This window comes from Capricornis sumatraensis, chromosome 3 (genome assembly GCF_032405125.1).
Source record: "Capricornis sumatraensis isolate serow.1 chromosome 3, serow.2, whole genome shotgun sequence".
NCBI classification, from domain to species: Eukaryota; Metazoa; Chordata; class Mammalia; order Artiodactyla; family Bovidae; genus Capricornis; species Capricornis sumatraensis.
This window is the reverse complement of record NC_091071.1, coordinates 169,905,350-169,926,851: the sequence shown is the minus strand read 5'-3', so window position 1 is coordinate 169,926,851 and position 21,502 is coordinate 169,905,350. Positions and strand designations below refer to the sequence as shown.

General features: G+C 40.9%; 1 protein-coding gene and 1 non-coding gene across 2 annotated transcripts in view; one reads left to right on the top strand and one right to left on the bottom strand.

Moving 5' to 3' along the window:
- The window catches only part of STX12 (syntaxin 12), a 36,605-nt gene that overhangs the window by 2,629 nt on the left and 12,474 nt on the right, over nucleotides 1-21,502 (top strand). Inside the window, exons 2-4 of the mRNA XM_068967764.1 lie at nucleotides 13,824-13,893; nucleotides 15,574-15,673; nucleotides 20,926-21,063. Coding sequence (XP_068823865.1) covers nucleotides 13,824-13,893; nucleotides 15,574-15,673; nucleotides 20,926-21,063 — 308 coding nt within the window. The remainder of the gene's footprint in view (nucleotides 1-13,823; nucleotides 13,894-15,573; nucleotides 15,674-20,925; nucleotides 21,064-21,502) is intronic.
- On the bottom strand, nucleotides 12,410-12,482 carry TRNAC-GCA (transfer RNA cysteine (anticodon GCA)). The gene has a single exon. It is a non-coding gene; the product is annotated as a tRNA-Cys (tRNA).

Sequence of the window (21,502 nt, the reverse complement as noted above, 5' to 3'; positions counted from 1 at the left end):
CCTTTGAAGAAATGAGGCATGACTTATTCATCTTTATATTTCTAGTACTTACCTCAGATCTATCCATATGATAGATTCACTCATTCGCTGTTCAACAGATATTCTTTGAGCACCTGCTATGCACTGGGGATGGAGTGATGAGCAAGATAAACAAAACCCTGCCCTGTTAGTGTGTGTATATATATGTGTGTATTAATGTGTGTATATACATACATATGCATGCATATACATATATAACTAATGTTGAGAAATAATAAGTGCTATGAAGGAAAAATAAAGCAGGATAAGGAGACACAAAGTAACCAGAGAAAGAAGTGCTGTTTATCTTGCATCAGATGGTCAAGGAGGGCCTCTCTGAGTAGAGCCCTGAATGAAGTGAGGGAGAGAGCCATGTGAGTAGCTGAGGGAAGGCATTCTAGGCAGAGGAAATTGCAAGAGCAAAGACCTCAGTGCCTTCAAGAATGGCAGGGAGACTAATGTGTCTGGACTGCAGTTAGAGAAGGAAGCATAGTAGGAAAAGAGGCCGTGGAGATAGCCAGGGATCATATTATTTAGGGTCTTGATGCTCAGTAAATTGTATTTAGTAGATTTGAATGAATGAGATTTTTTCCACCTCTCCCTGCCTCATTTACCTTGTGCTGTGTGGTTCCTACCACATCTTGTGACCCTAGGCAGTGTGAGTTGAAATTTTCCCTTTGGGATTGTTTAGTGAGGCTCTGGGAGTTGGAAATGGGTAGGGTGACATTGTCTCTACCCAGTTACCAGGCTGGTACCCCTTCCCCAAACTTGGCCAGTGTACCTAAGTGTACAGTCTGGATGTGACACCACCCTCCCCACCCCACCTCAGACGTATGCCCACATCCATATAGTCCTGCAAGGACCTGTACTTATTGAAAATATGAGAGAATAGCTTGTTCTTTTTTCTCAACTTTTCAGCTGCATTTGTGGGTTTGGAATTGCTGAGCCTTTCAGGCTGAAATACGGCAGGCCACTGTGTGGGTTGTTACAGGTACAGCTAAGGTTGACTGCCTGGCACAGATGGTTGTTATCAGTATGTGTGGGCAACAGAAGAAAAATGCTTGACTCCGCCTGTTGTGAAACGAAGGGTCTGGGCAGATAGAGGGCAATAACCTAACAGGCTCCAAGTTATCTCTGAAGAGATTAAAGAACAGCATGTCTGTTCTTTAATGTTGCTAATTTACTGATATGATTTTGTTTACTAAAAAATTAAAAGCAGCTAAACTTTTAAAATTGACTGTTGTGTGAAATCCTGTGGGCTGTTCTTTTAAAATTGTTTCCCTTTGCTGTTTATTTCATTGCCCTCTTTGTGAAGCCTTCATGATCTCAACATCCTTTCTAGTTCATCCTAACAATGCTATCAGCAATATGTCTAAAATCCCTCTTACCTCCTCAAGAGCCTACAGTGGCTGACTGTTGTTGCTGCATCAGGTCTTAGCATTCTGCTTTGCTTCCACTGTCTTTGTCATCTTAATCCAAATTAGCCATATTTTCTCCTATTCGTCACCCTTTGCTCCAGGCAGGCCATTTTTCTTAACATCCCTAAACAATGATTTCTGGAGCAAGTTTTTGCTCATTCTATTCCTCCTTTCTTCAATCGTTCCCTACCTCGCAAACCACCTAAATTATACAAATCCTTTGAGTTGTGCTTAAATCCTGCCCCTTGTAACTTAGCTTTCCCTTGCTTTTCAAAGAATGAAGTCACCAGGAGCCTGGGAGTTAGGCTTAGCAGATCTGTGACAGAGTTCTTGCTCCTCTATGTTGTACTGTTAGCCTGGAGCAGTTCCCCTTTCTGTCTGTTACCCCATCTGTAAAATGAATGCTATTGGTGAAATGGGTTATTTGAAAGTGCCTAGTGTAGTGCCCGGCCGGAATATAATTGGTTGAGTCCCCTGCTCCACTATAGTTTAGTAGTTAAATGAGCAGTCTCAGGAGTCAGACTGCCTGGGTTTGAGTCCTAGGTCTGCTTCTAACTAGCTATGTAAGCATATTGCTGTACAGTCTTTACTTCATAGGATCATGAGAATTAAATGAGGAAATTTATGTAAAGTGCTTGAAGCAGGCCTGCAACATTGTTTAAGAAATGTTAACTGTCATTTTGTGTTTCTTTTTGAATTCGCAAGCTTAGCACTTACTTTATTCTGTATTCTGTAATTAATTCATGCTTTTTGACCTTGTTATTCCAACTGAGAGACCACTGTTAGTTTTGTGAGGAGAGCAGCCATGCATTGTACGGCTCTCTTTTAACTACAGGGCCTGGCACTGCAGTGGATATGTGTTAATAGTTGGCATTCAGTATGTACTTAATTGATTTTTATCATTGCTAAGTACATTTTTCTTGGTCTCGAGTTTGATAATAATAGCTATCCTTGATTGAGTTCTTTTAAGTGCCAGACACTGTTCTGAATTTAGCTTCATATTGTCTTAATGTCAGCCTCACAGCAGCCACATGAGGATTCTCTTGTTATTCCCATTTTTTAGGTGAGGAAACTGAGGCGCAAAGGAGTGGAGGCTTTTACTAGGAAGTGTGGAACTGGGAATAACACACAGGCAGTCTCAATTCAGAGTCTATGTTCTTAACCCGTTGTGTGTTCTGTCATGGGTATGGTAAATAGAAGATTATACCTTCAATATTCAGTGTTCATGTTCAGTTTAGTTTAGTTTAGCGCTTTCCTATTATAGTGGCTAAAAAGTCAGGTCATTTTCATGATAGCTTTGCAAAAACGACGCACACCTAATTTTCAGAGTAAGACGCTGAGATGGCTTCATTGTCATGATTTATGTGCTAACATAAGCTATCATGTTCTCATTTTATGTAAATATGATTCTTTCCTTGAATATATGTTTGCTTGTTTACCTTTATGGTAGTTGCTTTCAATGTGTCTAGACTTTGATATGGACTAAGGTTCATTTGGAGATTCAGATTCTGCTAAAAGCTGATATCAGCTAAAAGTCCACGACGAGTGTTCAGTTTAGAGCAGTTCCTAGTGTAGATGTTAGCTGTAATGTGCAATAAATTAGTTTGCTTTGTAGTCTTATAAAAGTTTTAGCCAGGACATGCTTTTAAACATGAGCAGTCCGTGATAGGAGAAATTGAGGCCTAGTTTTAAAAATAACAAAATGGCTTACACAGAACTGAAGAACTTTTCTTTACATTTGGCCTAGTCATCTGGTTTCCAGATTATGTAGCATTTCATAGAGGATAGATATCCAGTGGTTTTCATCCCAAATATAACAAATCAATCTAAAAGTAAAACTTTCATTTACTAGAATGCTTAGAAAAGGAGTTTTCTCATTAACTAAGCTGACCGGAAAACTCTTAGATTTAACCCATTTTGATAAAAATTATTCCAAAAAGTATCACTTTACTTTTTAACATCTTAAGTGCATTCAAGGGAAAAATAAGTGTGTGTGTGACTGTTTCTTTTTGTGCTTTAGGTTTAAGGGATACAGTTCTTTTCTCTGTTTAACAAGAGTTATTTGTTTATTTTTGTAGCCGGGCTCGGGCTTTGTTGCTGCCGGGAGCTTTCCCTAGTTGTAGAGAGCGGGGGCTGTTCTCTAGTCATGGTGTGTGGGCTTCTCCTTGCGGTGGCTTCTCTTGTAGAGCACAGGTTCTAGGCTCTCAGGCTCAATAGTTGTGGCACACAGGCTGAGTTGTTCCCCACCATGTGGGATCTTTCCAGACTAGGGATCAAACCCATGTCCCCCGCATTGGCAGGTGGCTTCTTAACCACTCAACCATCAGGGAAGTCTCAAGTGATACAGTTCTTGGTTGTGAAACAGATGGGTTATTGAGTCACTATTTTCAAATAAACTCTGATGTTGGGGGTTATGGAGGGCATTATACAAAGAATTCTACTTCCAGTAAACAAAGACGCTACTGTCCTTATCATTTGAGTTTTGGGGCATCTTGCTGGAAACTTTTAGGAAAATATCAATATTCAGGAATTTGAATAGAATTAATGAAAGCTTGGATTCATTCTGGTGCTTAGTTAACAAGTGACGCTTCCCAATTTACATATTTGAGCAAACAAAAGAAGTCAGAAAAGACTAGGTAAAAAAAGTTCTCAGCTGAGTTTAAACCAAGAACAGCTGATTTTAAATTGACTTTTCCCCCATAGTCTGTAAAATCCCCTTTGCTGTCTAGGGCATTTAATACATTTTGATCAGTGATTCACAACTTGAAAATTTGAAATCTCTATTGAGTTTCTAAAGAGAATGCTCTATCTAAAGACAGTCAATAAGATGAGATCTGTTTCCTTGAACTGCCAGACTAGTAACATTTACCTTTATGTGTCACCCTGTAACCAATTATTTTCTGGAGGAGTGTGTATGCATGTGTGGTTATGCAAATACAAAAATGAGTAGAATGTGGTCCCTCCTCTCCAGAGGTGTATAGTCAGTCCAGTCCCATTTGTAGAGAGGCAGAGTCTCTCTCAGCCAAACTCTGGCTTGCAAAAAAAACTGCTTGGTTACACAGCATCATTCTGGCATTAGAGCTTCTTCATTATTGTTGACTTTTATCATTGAGCAGTAGTGGGAGTACTTGGAGGTCATTTAGTCCTTATGTAGTCGTAATAATTGAATGAGGAAGAAAGCCCCACCCACACAAATAGTAAGTACTGTGACAGACAATAAGTACTCAATATGTGTTAGTTAAACCTGAATATCATATATAATTGGTGAAAGAGACCCAGCAACAGGAAATGATTTATCTGGTGCCGTACATATAGTTAGTGGTCCTGTTTGGCTTAGAATTTAGGTCTCATTATGCCTAGCTCATGTTTGTTCACATTTGCTGCCTTGAAAGTGGCATAACATAAAACTGAGGAAGTGAAGTAAAGTTGCTCAGTTGTGTCTGACTCTTTGGGACCCCGTGGACTGTAGCCTACCAGGCTCCTCCCATGGGATTTTCCAGGCAAGAGTACTGGAGTGAGTTGCCATTTCCTTCTCCAGAGGATCTTACCCCCATAGGGATCGAACCCAGGTCTCCTGCATTGTAGGCAGATGCTTTACTGTCTGAGCCACCAGGGAAGTCTCAAAACTGAGGCTAACTGAATTAATCAGCAATTGCTTCCTGCTCCCTGGGTGCTGGCACTCTGCTGGCCTCCAGTAAATATGCAGGAACCTTCCCAAAGGTAGCAGGGCCTTAGGGAAGGGAGCGGGTTAGAGCAAGGGCATCAGCCTATATGGAGGAGAGAGCTGTTAAGTTAGGGAGCTGTCAGATAAGCAGGGTGGGGCAAAGTGCAACACTGGCAAATGGAAGCCTGCCCTAAGTCACTACATTCTGTGTATTTCCTCTAAAGGTCCCTATGCCTGTGAGAGAGTCTAACGTGACATAAAAAATATATATATAGTTATTGGAATTAGCCCTGGATTTGAATTCTGGTTTTTATGGACTTCCTTGGTGGCTCAGGTGGTAAAGTGTCTGTCTACTATGCGGGAGACCATGGTTTGATCCCTGAGTCGGGAAGATTCCCCTGGAGAAGGAAATGGCAATCCACTCGAGTACTATTGCCTGGAAAACCCCATGGACAGAGGAGCCTGGTAGGCTACAGTCCATGGGGTCGCAAAGACACAACTGAGCGACTTCACTTTCACTTTTATGACACTGCTTAAAACCATCGGGGGCTTCCCATTTCATTCAAATTGGAAGGCCTTGCTCCAGTTTACAGGGCCCTATGTATTCTGGCTCCCCCCGTCTCTCTCATCTCTCTCTAGTCACACTGGCCCCCTGTTTCTCCATCACAGCAAGTGCTCTTGCCTTCGGGACTTTGTGCTTCATGCTCTCTGCTCAAAACTTCTCCCCCAGATATTTTCATGGTTTGATCTTTCACTTCCTTTAGGTCTCTACTCTGTGTCACCTTATCAGAGAGGTCATCTTTGACTACCTTGTGTAAATTAGTACCCTCTCCCTACCCTGTTATTCCAACCCTTACCTGATTTTATTTTTCTTTATAGCACTTACCACTACCTGATACATGCTTATTATCTCTTCTCCTAAAAAGGAAAGCTTCTTGAGAACAATGTCTTCTAGAGCACATAACTGTACAATAGATATTCTAAATGAAGGAATGAGTTTTGGAACAGTGTGAGCCTCAGTGTCAGTTCAGTTCAGTTCAGTCGCTCAGTCATGTCCGACTCTTTGCGACCCCATGAATTGCAGCACGCCAGGCCTTCCTGTCCATCACCAACTCCCGGAGTTCACTCAGACTCATGTCCATCGAGTCAGTGATGCCATCCAGCCATCTCATCCTCTGTCGTCCCCTTCTCCTCCTGCCCCCAATCCCTCCCAGCATCAGAGTCTTTTCCAATGAGTCAACTCTTCGCATGAGGTGACCAAAGTACTGGAGTTTCAGCTTTAGCATCATTCCTTCCAAAGAAATCCCAGGGCTGATCTCCTTCAGAATGGACTGGTTGGATCTCCTTGCAGTCCAAGGGACTCTCAAGAGTCTTCTCCAACACCACAGTTCAAAAGCATCAGTTCTTCGGTGCTCAGCCTTCTTCACAGTCCAACTCTCACATCCACACATGACCACAGGAAAAACCGTAGCCTTGACTAGACGGACCTTAGTCGGCAAAGTAATGTTTCCGCTTTTGAATATACTATCTAGGTTGGTCATAACTTTTCTTCCAAGGGGAAAGCGTCTTTTAACTTCATGGCTGTAATCACTATCTGCAGTGATTTTGGAGGCCAAAAAAGTAAAGTCTGATGCTGTTTCCCCATCTATTTGCCATGAAGTGATGGGACCGGATGCCATGATCTTCGTTTTCTGAATGTTGAGCTTTAAGCCAACTTTTTCACTCTCCTCTTTCACTTTCATCAAGAGGCTTTTTAGCTCCTCTTCACTTTCTGCCATAAGGGTGGTGTCATCTGCATATCTGAGGTGATTGATATTTCTCCCGGCAATCTTGATTCCAGCTTGTGTTTCTTCCAGCCCAGCGTTTCTCATGATGTACTCTGCATACAAGTTAAATAAGCATGGTGACAATATACAGCCTTGATGTACTCCTTTTCCTATTTGGAACCAGTCTGTTGTTCCATGTCCAGTTCTAACTGTTGCTTCCTGACCTGCATACAGATTTCTCAAGAGGCAGGTCAGGTGGTCTGGTATTCCCATCTCTTTCAGAATTTTCCACAGTTTATTGTGATCCACACAGTCAAAGGCTTTGGCATAGTCAATAAAGGAGAAATAGATGTTTTTCTGGAACTCTCTTGCTTTTTCCATCATCCAGCGGATGTTGGCAATTTGATCTCTGGTTCTTCTGCCTTTTCTAAAACCAGCTTGAACATCAGGAAGTTCACGGTTCACATATTGCTGAAGCCTGGCTTGGAGAGTTTTGAGCATTACTTTACTAGCATGTGACATGAGTGTAATTGTGCAGTAGTTTGAGCATTCTTTGGCATTGCCTTTCTTTGGGATCAGAATGAAAACTGCCCTTTTCCAGTGCTGTGGGCACTGCTGAGTTTTCCAAATTTGCTGGCATATTGAGTGCAGCAGTTTCACAGCATCATCTTTTAGGATTTGAAATAGCTCAGCTGGAATTCCATCACCTCCACTAGCTTTGGAGGCCCACTTGACTTCACATTCCAGGATATCTGGCTCTAGATGAGTGATCACACCATCATGATTATCTGGGTCGTGAAGATCTTTTTTGTACAGTTCTTCTGTGTATTCTTGCCACTGCTTCTTAATATCTTCTGCTTCTGTTACGTCCATACCATTTCTGTCCTTTATCAAGCCCATCTTTGCATGAAATGTTCCCTTGGTATCTCTAATTTTCTTCAAAAGATCTCTAGTCTTTCCCATTCTGTTCTTTTCCTCTATTTCTTTGCATTGATCACTGAAGAAGGCTTTCTTATCTCTTCTTGCTATTCTTTGGAACTCTGCATTCAGATGCTTATATCTTTCCTTTTCTCCTTTGCTTGTCTCTTCTCTTCTTTTCACAGGTATTTGTAAGGCCTCTCCAGACAGCCATTTTGCTTTTTTGCATTTCTTTTCCATGGGGATGGTCTTGATCCCTGTCTCCTGTACAATGTCACGAACCTCATTCCATAGTTCATCAGGCACTCTTATCTATCAGATCTAGGCCCTTAAATCTATTTCTCACTTATACTGTATAATCATAAGGGATTTGATTTAGGTCATACCTGAATGGTCTAGCGGTTTTCCCTACTTTCTTCAATTTAAGTCTGAATTTGGTAATAATGAGTTCATGATCTGAGCCACAGTCAGCTCCTGGTCTTGTTTTTGTTGACTGTGTGGAGCTTCTCCATCTTTTGCTGCATAGAATATAATCAATCTGATTTCAGTGTTGACCATCTAGTGATGTCCATGTGTAGAGTCTTCTCTTGTGTTGTTGGAAGAGGGTATTTGCTATGACCAGTGCATTTTCTTGGCAAAACTCTATTAGTCTTTGCCCTGCTTCATTCCGCATTCCAAGGCCAAATTTGCCTGTTACTCCAGGTGTTTCTTGACTTCCTACTTTTGCATTCCAGTCCCCTATAATGAAAAGGACATCTTTTTTGGGTGTTAGTTCTAAAAGGTCTTGTAGGTCTTCATAGTAATAATGCTTATCTAATAAGATAAGGGGCTTCCCTGGTGGGACAGAAGGTAAAGAATCTGCCTGCAGTACGGGAGACTGGGATTCAATCCCTGGGTTGGGAAGATCCCCTGGAGAGGGGAATGGTAACCCACTCCAGTATTCTTGCCTGGAGAATCCCATGGACAGAGGAACCACCGGGCTATGGTCCGTGGGGTCGCAAAGAGTTGGACACGACTGAGCAACTAGCACAACAACAGGAAGATAATGCTTATGAGGAGTGAAGGGAAAGCGCTTTTCTGATGTTTCCTCCACTCTCAATACTTCTGACACCAGGTATGTGGGTTTACCACACGCCAGTGGTCAGTTTCTCTGGACTTAAGTTGGGTGTCCTACAATTTAATTCATTTCTGACACTACCTGGAGTTACCATCAGATTCCACAAATTAAGGGCTTAGTCCGACAAGGCTCCCCCGACCCCACTCCCTTCAGATGCCAATTGTAAGTGTAGGTTCTTATCTGTCTTTCTGACCAGTGAGCTGTATTGGAGGTGTTTCCATGAGCCCCTCTCCAGGTTCAGCTTGTTTTCTAGTCCAGCTCACATAACTCAGGAAAACATTCACTTACTGGTTTATTATAGTGAAAGAAAGTGAAGTCACTCAGTCGTGTCCGACTCTTTGCGACTCTGTGGACTGTAACCTGCCAGGCTCCTCTGTCCATGGGATTCTCCAGGAAAGAATACTGGAGTGGGTTGCCATTGCCTTCTCCAGGGGATCTTCCTGACCCAGGGATTGAACCTGGGTCTCCCTCATTGCAGGCAGACGCTTTACCCTCTGACCCAGCAGGGACTGGTTTATTATAAAAGGATATAATTCAGGAGCAGCCAGATAGAAGAGAGTCCTAGAACAAGGTATGTAGGAAGAGCTCAAATTTCTGTTCTCTCTCTGGGCACTGACACCCTCCCTGCATCTGCGTGTGGTCACCAGTCAATGCTTGTGTGCGTGTGGTCACTTAGTCATATCTGATTCTTTGCGACCCCATGGACTGTGCCAGGCTCCTCTGTCCATGGGATTTCTCAGGCCAGAATACTGGAGTGGGTTGGCACGCCCTCCTCCAGGGGATCTTCCTGACTCAGGGATCGGACCTGTGTCTCCTGAGTCTCCTGCATTGGCAGGTGGGTTCTTTACCACTGAACCACCTGGGGAGTCCACCAATCTGGAAGCTCATCAAATCTAGTTCAAGAATTTATAGAGTTTAATCTGTACTTCCTCTCCCTACCCGCAGTTTCCCTTCTCAGAGGTTGGTGGGTGGAACTGAAATTTCCAACCTGCCAATTACTTGGTCTTTCTGGTGACAAACCCTACCCACCCTAAGGCTGTCAGGGCTCAGTTCAGTTCAGTTCAGTCGTGTCTGACTCTTTGCGACCCCATGAATCACAGCACACCAGACCTCCCTGTCCATCACCAACTCCCGGAGTTCACTCAGACTCACGTCCATCGAGTCCATGACGCCATCCAGCCATCTCCTCTGTCGTCCCCTTCTCTTCCTGCCCCCAATCCCTCCCAGCATCAGAGTCTTTTCCAATGAGTCAACTCTTTGCATGAGGTGGCCAAAGTACTGGAGCTTCACCTTTAGCATCATTCCTTCCAAAGAAATCCCAGGGCTGATCTCCTTCAGAATGGACTGGTTGGATCTCCTTGCAGTCCAAGGGACTCTCAAGAGTCTTCTCCAACACCACAGTTCAAACGCATCAGTTCTTCGGTGCTCAGCCTTCTTCACAGTCTAACTCTCACATCCATACATGACCACAGGAAAAACCATAGCCTTGGCTAGACGGACCTTAGTCGGCAAAGTAATGTCTCTGCTTTTGAATATACTATCTAGGTTGGTCATAACTTTTCTTCCAAGGAGTAAGCGTCTTTTAATTTCATGGCTGCGATCACCATCTGCAGTGATTCTGGAGCCCCCCAAAACAAAGTCTGACACTATTTCCACTGTTTCCCTATCTATTTCCCATGAAGTGATGGGACCGGATGCCATGATCTTCGTTTTCTGAATGTTGAGCTTTAAGCCAACTTTTTCACTCTCCACTTTCACTTTCATCAAGAGGGTTTTTAGTTCCTCTTCACTTTCTGCCATAAGGTTGGTGTCATCTGCATATCTGAGGTTCAGGTCACCTCAGTAGGTAAGCTCTGTATGCTCCAAAGGAGCCCTTTATGAATAACAAAAGACACTCCTATCACTCAGGAAATTCCAAGGCTTTTAGGAACTCTTTGCCAGGAACTGAGAACAAAGACCAAATATGCTTTTTATTATACCACATCAAGTACATAGCCCAGTGTCTGGCACATGGTGAACACTCTGTAGCTGCTAATGTCTGTCCTCTTTCTTAAATTATTTGTTTGGCCAGTCAGTTGATAGCTTTGATTCTGATTCCCATTAGACTTAGGTAAGAAGGACATTATACATCTTAGTGATGAAAAATGGTTATTTATATCTTACATAATGCTTTTTTAGCAGAATGTAATCTTTTATAGTGCTTTACATTTTCCTATGGAACCATTAAGCTAAAAAAATCCCCGTTTAATGGAATAGTTATATTTTAGGAAAGTTTGTCAAAAGGCAACTTTTTAATCATGTGAAATCTATATTTCTGTTATAAAATTGGAGTTATATTTTTGCTTAAAAGATGGTCTTTAAGATAAAATCATGATTTGAAGTGTACATATATATTCTTGACTGTGGAAACTTTTCCTTTGTGACACCCATGATGGCACAGTGATCTGGGCTACGGATGTTGACCTAAAATAGACTGCCAGATATTTCTCCAGCAAAGACAGTTTTATTCAGAGTTACCAGAGAGTTGCAGTTTGGGGGCTGCAATCAGGGCAAGCCAAGTGCAAGCCCCCTCCTAGCAAGGAAAGGGTAAAAGAAAGTTGGTAATAATACAGCAAACCCAGAGTCCATGGCTTTTCATTGGCGTAGAGGAGTCTTCTGCTGGGCTCTGCTATCTGGTAGGTGTGAGAGCTCCCCCTTGGGATCTCCCAACTCCATTTAATTGAGGTTTCCGTTTGTTAGTTTTTTGCAGGAGAAATAACTCCTAGATGCTGTTAAGGGCTAGGTTGTTCAGTTTCCCTTAGCTGTAGAGTCACTCAGCAATCACCTAGAAGATTTTGGCTAGTTATTATTTCTTAACAGACTTAGAAGCTATTAACACATCTGTGTTCTTGTAAGGTAACTGGTCCTTACTAAGCTTGCCTTTTTACTACTCTTGGTGACCAAATTAAGGTCAGGGTTATGACTGTGACCCCCAAATTTTGTTATTTAAGAAGCACCCTATCATAAGGAACAATTAATTTTTAAAATTTAAAATTCTAATAAGTGAAGTTCATTTTTATTGGACATTGAAGCCTTGTATATAATCTGTTCCTATGATAGATACAAATTGTTACAGTAAGCACTGGTTTCCTCATCTTCTTCCCCTAAGCTAGTCATTTAGCAGTCTGGTGTTTCACAAGTGAAACTGGAGTTAAACCTGAGAGGATAGGAGAGGCCCTCACAAAGGAAACTGTCTTTTGGCCAGAGGAGCCCTATGCCTATTGTGATATATTATCTCTTGCAGTTCTGGTGAAACTTGAAGATAAGTATGTTTCCCCTGGACAAAAAGTACTTTGTTACTATGTTCTGTATTCCAGCTTCTTGCAATAGAAGACAGTTGTGAAGTTGCTCATTCATGTGTGACTCTTTGCGATCCCATGGACTATATGTAGCCTCCCAGGCTCTTCCGTCCGTGGAATTTTCCAGGCAAGAGTACTGGAGTGGGTTGCCATTTCTTTCTCCAGGGGATCTTCCTGACCGGGGGATCGAACCCAGGCCTTCTGCATTGCAGGCAGACGCTCTACCCTCTGAGCCACCAGGGAAGCCCTATAGAAGACAGTGAATGCTTTTAAAATGCAAGCATGCAAACAAACAGAAAAGTCATACAATAAAATTTCAGGCTCTATAAATGAATGAATCTCCCCCATCTTCTCTGCCAACAGAAGAAGAAAATAGAAAGTAGGACATAGGAAATCAGGGGCTCTATTCCTGTTGTAGAAGTCAGTGAGCGACAAGGGTGTTCAGATTCCCAGCCAGTCTGTTTCTGACTGTCAGTTCCTCCAGAACTCTGCTTTCCTAGTCCAGGGCTAGGGGCTTAAACATCTAGGATTCAAATATGACCATTCCTAATCTTAGCACAATATCTTGATAGAGTAATCTGAACAAAGCAATGTACTATTTGTCTACAGACAGCATAGTTAAAAGAACATAGGTATTGGAGTATGATGTCCCTGGGATTGAATTTTTTGCCCTACTTCTTTTTGTGTGTGTGCTTACATAAGATATTTAAGTTCTCAATCTATTTCTTCATCTGCAAAATGAACATACATCTACTTCAGACTGTTGCTATGAAAATGAATGAGATTATGTATACAAAGCTCCTAATATAGTACTTGGCACATAGAAGTGCTCCGCTAGTGGTAACTTATTATCAATGATAAATGTACGTTGTCTTTCCAAAGATGTTTGCTGTAGAAAATTATTTTGTATTCATGAATTTAAATTTTTATTGTTGTGAATTGATACTTGGTATCAAGGCCATTCCAAAAGAGACAAACATTTTAACCAGTGCCACTGGAAATCTGGGAGAATGTGGAAGTTCTTTGGGAGTGACGAATAAAACCACCACCTTCTGGTTAGTGGCATAGTTACTCTCTAGGAGAAAGGTAGATCTCACAGGTAGATTTAGAAGAGAATAGTTTAGAAGATCAAGACCAGGGTCTTGATCATAGCATGCTTCCTATTAGTTGTACATACTTATTCAGGATATGGGGAGAGACCAGTGATCTGAGAATTAGGGTGCTTGTTTTTTTTTTTTAATTTTTATTGGAGTATAATTGATTTACAATATTGTGTTAGTTTTAGGTGTACAGCACAGTGAATCAGATATATATATGTATATATATATGTATGTATGTGTGTATATATATATATGTATATATATGCTCTCTTTTTTAGTTTCTCTTCCCTTATAGACCATTGCAGAGTATTGAGTAGAGTTCCCTGTGCTATACAATAGGTCCTTATTAGGTATCTACTTTATATATAGTTAGTATGTATATACCAGTCTCAAGTCTCCCAATTTATCCCTTCCCCTCTCCCCAGGGTGCTTGTGATGAATGTATTTTTCTTTTTAATAAATTTTTTTTTCCTCCTCTTCCCAGCTGCTCAGATAAAGAACTTGATGAGCCAACTAGGAACTAAGCAGGATTCAAGCAAGCTACAGGAAAATCTGTGAGTAGCTTCCTAACAAGGTTGGGATTTGTGAGGGCCTTTTGGGGACACACTTAATGCTTTTGCTGCTTGGCGGCTTAGTTTGCAGGCCTGTGAAGTCAGCACAAGAGGCAGTGGGGACATGAGGTCATAGCTGGATCTGGAAGAGGAGCAACAGAATACATTAAAGGGTTGTGATCTCCCTTGCCTCTCAGAGTCCTTAGACTGCTTTTCTTGCTCCCTTGGACTGCTTAGCAGAACAATTTAGGGAAGTAGAGAGGGAATCCCTACCACTCTTAAACTGCATTCTCCCTACATGAGCTTCCTTGTTGGCACAGGCCTCCTGATGATCTACAGTGCTTGTCTAATCTGTTGGATTTCCAGCTGTATATAATATTAAAGAAGTATATTCGGAATGACCCGAGGAGAGAATAGTGGAATAGATTCTTTTTATTATGTCCTCCTTGACTCTATCTCTGCTCTTAGAAGTTCTAGTTTTCATCTTTAACACTATTTTTGTTTCCTGTCCTAGACATTGGGAAGTGAGAGAATCACTTACTGTTAGTACTTTGAGCTTTTTTGAGGGAGACGTGAGGTAGCTGTGGGTATGTTAGTACTGTCCATGATGCTCAAGCTTCGGATTGACTCTTTTTGGGAGCTTTTGTTTTTTATTTTAGTATTGTTATTTTTTTTTTGCTATACCATATGGCTGGTTGGATCTTAGTTCACCAAGCAGGGATTGAACCCGTGCCCTCTTTGGTGGAAGAGGGGACCACTGAACCACCAGGAAATGCCCATTTTTGTTTTTTGGTTTTTTGACTCCCTGTTGGTTTTGACTCTCATGGTTTTTAAAATTTTTTTTGGTTTTGCTTTTTTTTTTCCTTCTATCTTGGAGACCCCTTTGCAGTGAAAAAATATTAGTAATTAGTAGTGTGGTTTCTCTGTCCTCCCTTAAAACCTTTGCAGAAATGGCCAGATAGTAGGAGAAACCATGACTGAAAGGAATCATTTTTGTATTTCCAGTACCTTTCAATCCCACACATTTTTCCCTCTTTAATTTCCTTTCCGCTCTGCTGCTTACTTTTTTTTTTTTAACACAGTATAGGGCTTCTTTGTTTTGGAGGAAAGAGCCAGAAAGTCAAGCATAAAGCATAGGTAGGGAGCCAAGGATAAAGCTGAAAAAGCACCAGCTTTAAGCACAAACGTGGGAGTTAATCTTCGGAGGTTGTTCCCTAGGGTAGAAGCTATGCTTCTAATGCACATTTCATCCAACCCCCAGTGCGTGGATTCTGTCACTAGTCAGTGGACTGTGACAGACAGTAACCATGCAGAACTTGGGCAAATCAACGTGAGAATTTTCGGAGAGAGTTCAGCATGTTAAAACTATTAGATTGAGGTGTGGGGGTAGCTGCTTTTGTATTTCTATCAGAACTGCTGAGAATGCTTTTCTTTTCTCCCCAAAGAATTAAAATACCTAATCAGCAGTTTTCATTGAGGTAGGTTCTTTCTACTCGGTAACGTGAAGACAACTTGAAGTGAGTTTGACTAGGTGGTACTTTTGGAATTTTGTTGTGAACCTGAGCATCTGGGAACCCATTCCTTCAGGTTCATTCCCTGCATCTTGAGATGCTCTGAGACCAGACTGATCCTAACAGCTCTCAAGAAGTGAGAATATCCTAAAGCACATCTTTTCTCTCTTAGGCAACAGTTACAACACTCTACAAATCAGCTTGCCAAGGAAACAAATGAATTACTGAAGGAACTGGGGTCCTTGCCCCTTCCTTTATCTACTTCAGAACAGGTTGGTATTTTCTGGGTTTTGATTTATTTATTTTGAATAAGGAAAATATTGGTTTTTTTGGAGAGGCGGTATGTGAAACAAACTTGGCCTTCAAACTGAACCTCAATTTCCTTATCCATAAAATGGATAAGTATCTACTGTGACAACAGAAAGAATGCATGTACCAGATCTTGCAAGGTATTAGTAGGTACTCAATATGGGTAGTTGCTGTGATAATTAGCAATAATATATTAATATATTAGTAAAATGGGCTTAACTGAAGAAGAATCTCAGTGTTTGCATCTTGTTGGGATTCGATTAGCAGCTTTATGCTTTCTGGCTTGATGCTAGTTTGCTTGTATCCAGTATCTGTAAATTTCAAGCAAACGTTTTTTTTTACTTTGCAGTCACTTTCATGTCACGTTTTTGTAGGTTTCCAGTTAAGGAAATACTCTGAGAAAGATTTCTCTACTCAAGTCATTTTCTTCAGTGACCATTTATATCCTTTAAAGACACAGTTTCTATTGGAATTCAATGTTCCCTTGATATGCCATGGCTTTCCTTCACTTGTTCTTGAAGTCAAATGTGTCCCCTCCATTGTAGCTTGACTTTTTAACCTACTGTTCATGGTCTGCCTCACATCCTGTCTCTTCCAGGACAAAAATCTTCTCTATCTTAGACTATTGTGATTTTATCTTGCTTTAGTTTCTATACCATTCATGGGAGCACTGAACTTACATTGTTTTTTATTAGTGAATTTTAAAAAATAATATTTCGTCTCTGATGGCTACAAAGATGAAGCCTACCATTTCCCCTTCCTGGGTTGTCTGTGAATTGTAACTGTTGGAACATAATATAATTTTAGTGTATTATGATCACCATTTAAAAGAAATGAAACAGAATAGAAACATCAGAGTGTGTAACCATGTAATTAAGGGCAATACTGTTACATGAAGCTTTTGTTTCACACATATGTGTATATATGATGCTAGGTCAAGATGTCACATTTTTATTCTGGATCTCCATTTAAAAAGTTTGAATATTGTCAGTTTAACTCATTCCTGGCAAGGCGTTTAATGAAGTATGTGTTCAGTCTTTGGATTTTTGGCATCCCCTTGCACAAAAGAAAAGAACCAAAACCAGGTGCTTTGTCATCCTGCTACAAAGTAGTCACCTTAACATAATCACCCTTTGACTGCCTGTGTGCTGTTTGTGTTGGTTGTTTCTCATACTGGACCAGTTCCCCTTGCCATTCATTCTTTCAAATTGTTCCCAAATCATCCCTTTCCTCTCCCAGCTGTCCACATAGGGAATACACACTTGTAGATAGATTTAGCAGTAAAAAATAAAAGGGAATCTAAGAGTCTGATGTCAACAGAATGTGCTGCAGTCCACGAGGGTCTCAGAGTCGGACATGAACAGTAGCAAAGTGTTAAATAGAAGCATAAGCAAAATAGAAAGTTCAGTCTGCTTAAAAAAAATCTAATGTATTCCAAAATCAAATAGAAATTATTTTTGGATTATGCATCTTCTTGTTTCCTTCCATTATCTTGGATCATTCAGTTCAGTTCAGTTGCTCAGTCATGTCCGGCTCTTTGTGACCCCATGGACTGCAGCTTGCCAGGCTTCCCTTGTCCATCATCAACTCCCGGAGTTCACTCAAACTCATGTCCATTGAGTCAGTGATGCCATCCAACCATCTTATCCTCTGTGGTCCCCTTCTCCTGCCCTCAATCTTCCCCAGCCTCAGGGTCTTTTCCAATGAGTCAGTTCTTCACATCAGGTGGCCAAAGTATTGGAGTTGCAGCTTCAGCATCAGTTCTTCCAATGAATATTCAGGACTGATTTCCTTTAGGATTGACTGGTTGGATCTCCTTGCAGTCCAGGGGACTCTCAAGAGTCTTCTCCAACACCATAGTTCAAAAGAATCAATTTTTCGGTGCTCAGCTTTCTTTATAGTCCAACTCTCACATCCATACATGACTACTGGAAAAACCATAGCCTTGACTAGATGGACCTTTGTTGGCAAAGTTTGAATCATTAAGAACATAAAACAAATCCACAGAGGTATTATCTCTGGTGAAATATAAATCCTGGATTCCCTTCTTCCTATTGTGCTGAATATTCTTTTCCTTTTCAACTGTTTCTTTATCTAATTAACCTTAGCCCTGTCACTCATCTTTTTGCTACTGGACTATATCAAACCATACATCGTACTTTCACATTTCTTTCATACTTATGCACTATTATCAGTGATCTTCTAATTGCCAAATCCAGTGGAGGTTTTTTGCATTTTTATTCATTTCTCTTTGTTTTATTTGATCCTCCTGTTCATCCTGTCTTTACTGAAACTTCCTTTTTCTTCCCATGATTTCCATAGTAAAGACAACAAAGTAGATTTCGTGTCCCCTGACTCTGGTGACCCCTTTCTGGCCTTTTGTCTCTCTTACCCCAGGTTGAGTCTCAGCGTCTTTCTCTGACTCTGTGTCTTCTTGGAAGTGGGTGTGCCCTGAGGTGCTACCAGTGATCCTCTAATTTTGTTATTTTATGCTTTCTCCCCCAGGAGTCTTTTCTACTTTTATGAATTTCCTGTGACTTTTATGACATGGTCCCCAAATCTTTTTCAATCCCTTGCCCCTGCACCTCTAAGTACTTGCCCCATATTGCTGATTCCTGCTCTGACATCACCTCTTTGATATGCTAATGAATCCCTTCTGTTTCACCCAAACCCCTCACTAAGCTGACTGACAGTACTTATTGTCATAAAAAAAAGTTTGTGCCTTTTGACCTAATATTTCCACTCATGCAAATGTTTCTAAGTTCTAAGGGAAAAAAACCCAGCTATGCACTCTGGATCCAGGTTTCCTGGATTTAAATTCTACCCTTGCCATTTACTATATGATCCTAGGCAAATTGCTTAACCTCTCTGTGCCTCATTTTCCAGATCTGTCAAATAGGTACTTTAATAGTATAGGTTGATAGATGGATTAAATGAGTTATTATATAAAGTGGTTATAACAATATGATATGTGATAAGCATTGTATAAATATTAGCTGTTACAATAGGGCTTACTTTAGCTTTATTTATTTGTAATAGTTAAAAATAGAACAATCTAGAAGGAATGCTTACATAAAATTTACTAGATCAACTTAATGGAGTATTATATAGCAAAGACCAAATTGTGAAGAGTATGTTAACATGGAAAATGTTTATGATATACTTAAAAGATAATATTTTTGGATAGTGAGATTGAGGAATGATGTTTTTTCCCCTCTATTATTTAATGTTTATGTAAAAATTAAAATCTCAGGAATGGGTTAAAAAGTCCGTCAACTAAATTTGCTTTCAGTGTTACCATCTCTCTCCCAGGTGTGAAATATGAGTCATCCTTTGACTTTATCCTCCTTTCCCCACAGCCAGTCGCATAATGTTTTTTAGACTCATTTCTTTGTGTTCTCATTACTGATACCATGTCTTCCTAACCTTAAACCTTGATTATTGTGGTCATCTTTTTGACTTATTTCATTTTTGCATTCCATTGTGTTCACCATCGTGGACTCATCTTTCTAAGTTATCATTTTGTACACATCATGGTCCCCTCATAGAAATCCTCATTGCTCTTTGTTCTTTAGAGGTTGAATCCCAAACTCATTAGCTTGGCATTTAAAACCTGCAGCGGGTGGGCTTCCTTGGGGGTCCGGTGTTTAAGAGTCCGCCTGCCAATGCAGAGGATGCGGGTTCAGTCCCTCATCTGGGAAGATCCTGCATGCCACAGAGCAACTAAGTCTGTGAGCCACAAATACTGAGCCTGAGCTCTAAAGCCTGTGTTCCGCAATGAGAGATGTCACTGCATTGAGAAGCCTTCGCACTGCAACAAAGAGTAACCCCCGCTCTAGAGGAGGCCTGTGTGAAGCAACAAAGACTTGGACAGCCAAAAATAAATTTAAAAAATAAAATAAAACCTGCTGTGGGGACTTCCCTGGTGGTCCAGTGGCCAAGACTCCGCCCTCCCAATGCAGGGGGTCCAAGTTCAATCCTTAGGAAACTAGATCCTACATGCCACAACTAATAGTTCACATTCCACAACTAAAAACTCCACAGGCCACAGCTAAAGAACCTGCATGCCTGAGTGCATGGGTGGTAAGTTGCTCCCATCATATCTAACTCTTTGTGACCCTATGGACTGTAGACTGCCAGGCTTCTCTGTTCATGGGATTCTCCAGGCAAGAATACTGGAGTGGATTGCCCTGCCCTACTCCAGGGGATCTTCCAGACTAGGAGTGGAACCCCGTCTCTTAGTCTCCTGCGTTGGCATGCGAGTTCTTTATCACTAGCGCCACCTGGGAAGCCCTGCATGCCACAACGAAGATCAAAAATCCTGCGTGTGCCACTAAGACCCAGTATGGCCAAGTAAGCAAATCTTTAAAGAATAAATATAAAACCTGCAGTGGCCAGCCCCTTCCCTATGTTTTCAATTTTATCTTTTAGCTATTCTCATGAAAAAAACCTTTGGTTCCAGTCAAACTATCTTTTTATAAATCCTCTGCAAATTTCTGCCACCATGCCTTTGCTCACACAGTTACCTTGCATGGCTTTGCCTTTCTCCTTCTCTCTACTATTCATGCCTTACTCTTCCCTTAGTGTCCACCACCTCTTGAGGCCTTGACCCCTTGGATTCTTACTGATTATACTTGCCTCTGTATAACCTATAGAACCAATTGACTATAGCAAGTGCTCTCAGCATGTGCTTTTTGAGACATAGTATCAGTAAGCTAAATAAACATAGCCTGTAACTCTGCAGAATAAGCTTTTAGGTTCTCAAAGATTTTGAACCTCACTACAGTGTAAAGGCAAACGATTCTATGGTGTTCAGGGAAGCTGTGAACTAACTATAGATGAATACAGTTTAACATGTTAGCAAGGAAACAGTCTCTATTTGAGTCCAGTCTAAATCCATAGGTGTTTATTCTGCTTTTAGATTCTCCTGGGAACTAAAATTCTGAACTGTGGTTCCCTCTGAGATTCCCTTACATGGTAAAAGACACCTAGTTCACAGGTTTGTAAGAATGAAAGAAGAACTCTGACTTGGCCTATAGTATTAACCAGAGATTTGAGTTAGAAAAGACAAGTTCATTCATTTAAGGAAGAGCCTATTTCATAGTTCTTTTCCTAGTTGGGAATTTTTAGGGGGTGTACTTTTGCTTTTAAAGGGAATTAAAACCAAATGATTCTGGGTTAATATGAAATTTTAAGTTCTTGTTTAATTTCCCAGCGCCAGCAGAAACTTCAGAAGGAACGTCTCATGAATGACTTCTCTGCAGCCTTAAACAGTTTCCAGGCTGTGCAGAGAAGGGTGTCTGAAAAGGAGAAGGAGAGCATTGCCCGAGCAAGAGCTGGATCTCGTCTTTCTGTGAGTTTATTTCCAAAAGAAGGCCTCTGCAAATTTCAGGATGTTCTTTCCTAAGTTTAAAAAAATTTTTTGACCATTTGTCTTTGCTTACTATCCCTGCGAATAATAAACATGGACATTAGCTGCTATGAAAATGTCAGATTGGTATAACCTTTGTTAAAAAAGTGTACATACAGTCAAAGACTGGAAAGGAATATGCACAAAGATTTACAAAAATGACAGGTAGAATCATGTGTAATTTTCTTTTTTCTCTCTCATTGTCATATTGATCTTATGTTAAAAGCTTTTTAAAAAGAAAGGTTAAATCCGTTTCCTAGAATGTAGAAGGCCAGGTTATTTGGACTAGCCTTCTCTTTGAAAAGAATTAACAGATACTAGATTTTAACAACTCAATGTCTCAAAAATATTGAAGAGCCATGAAAATATTAAGATCAAAGCC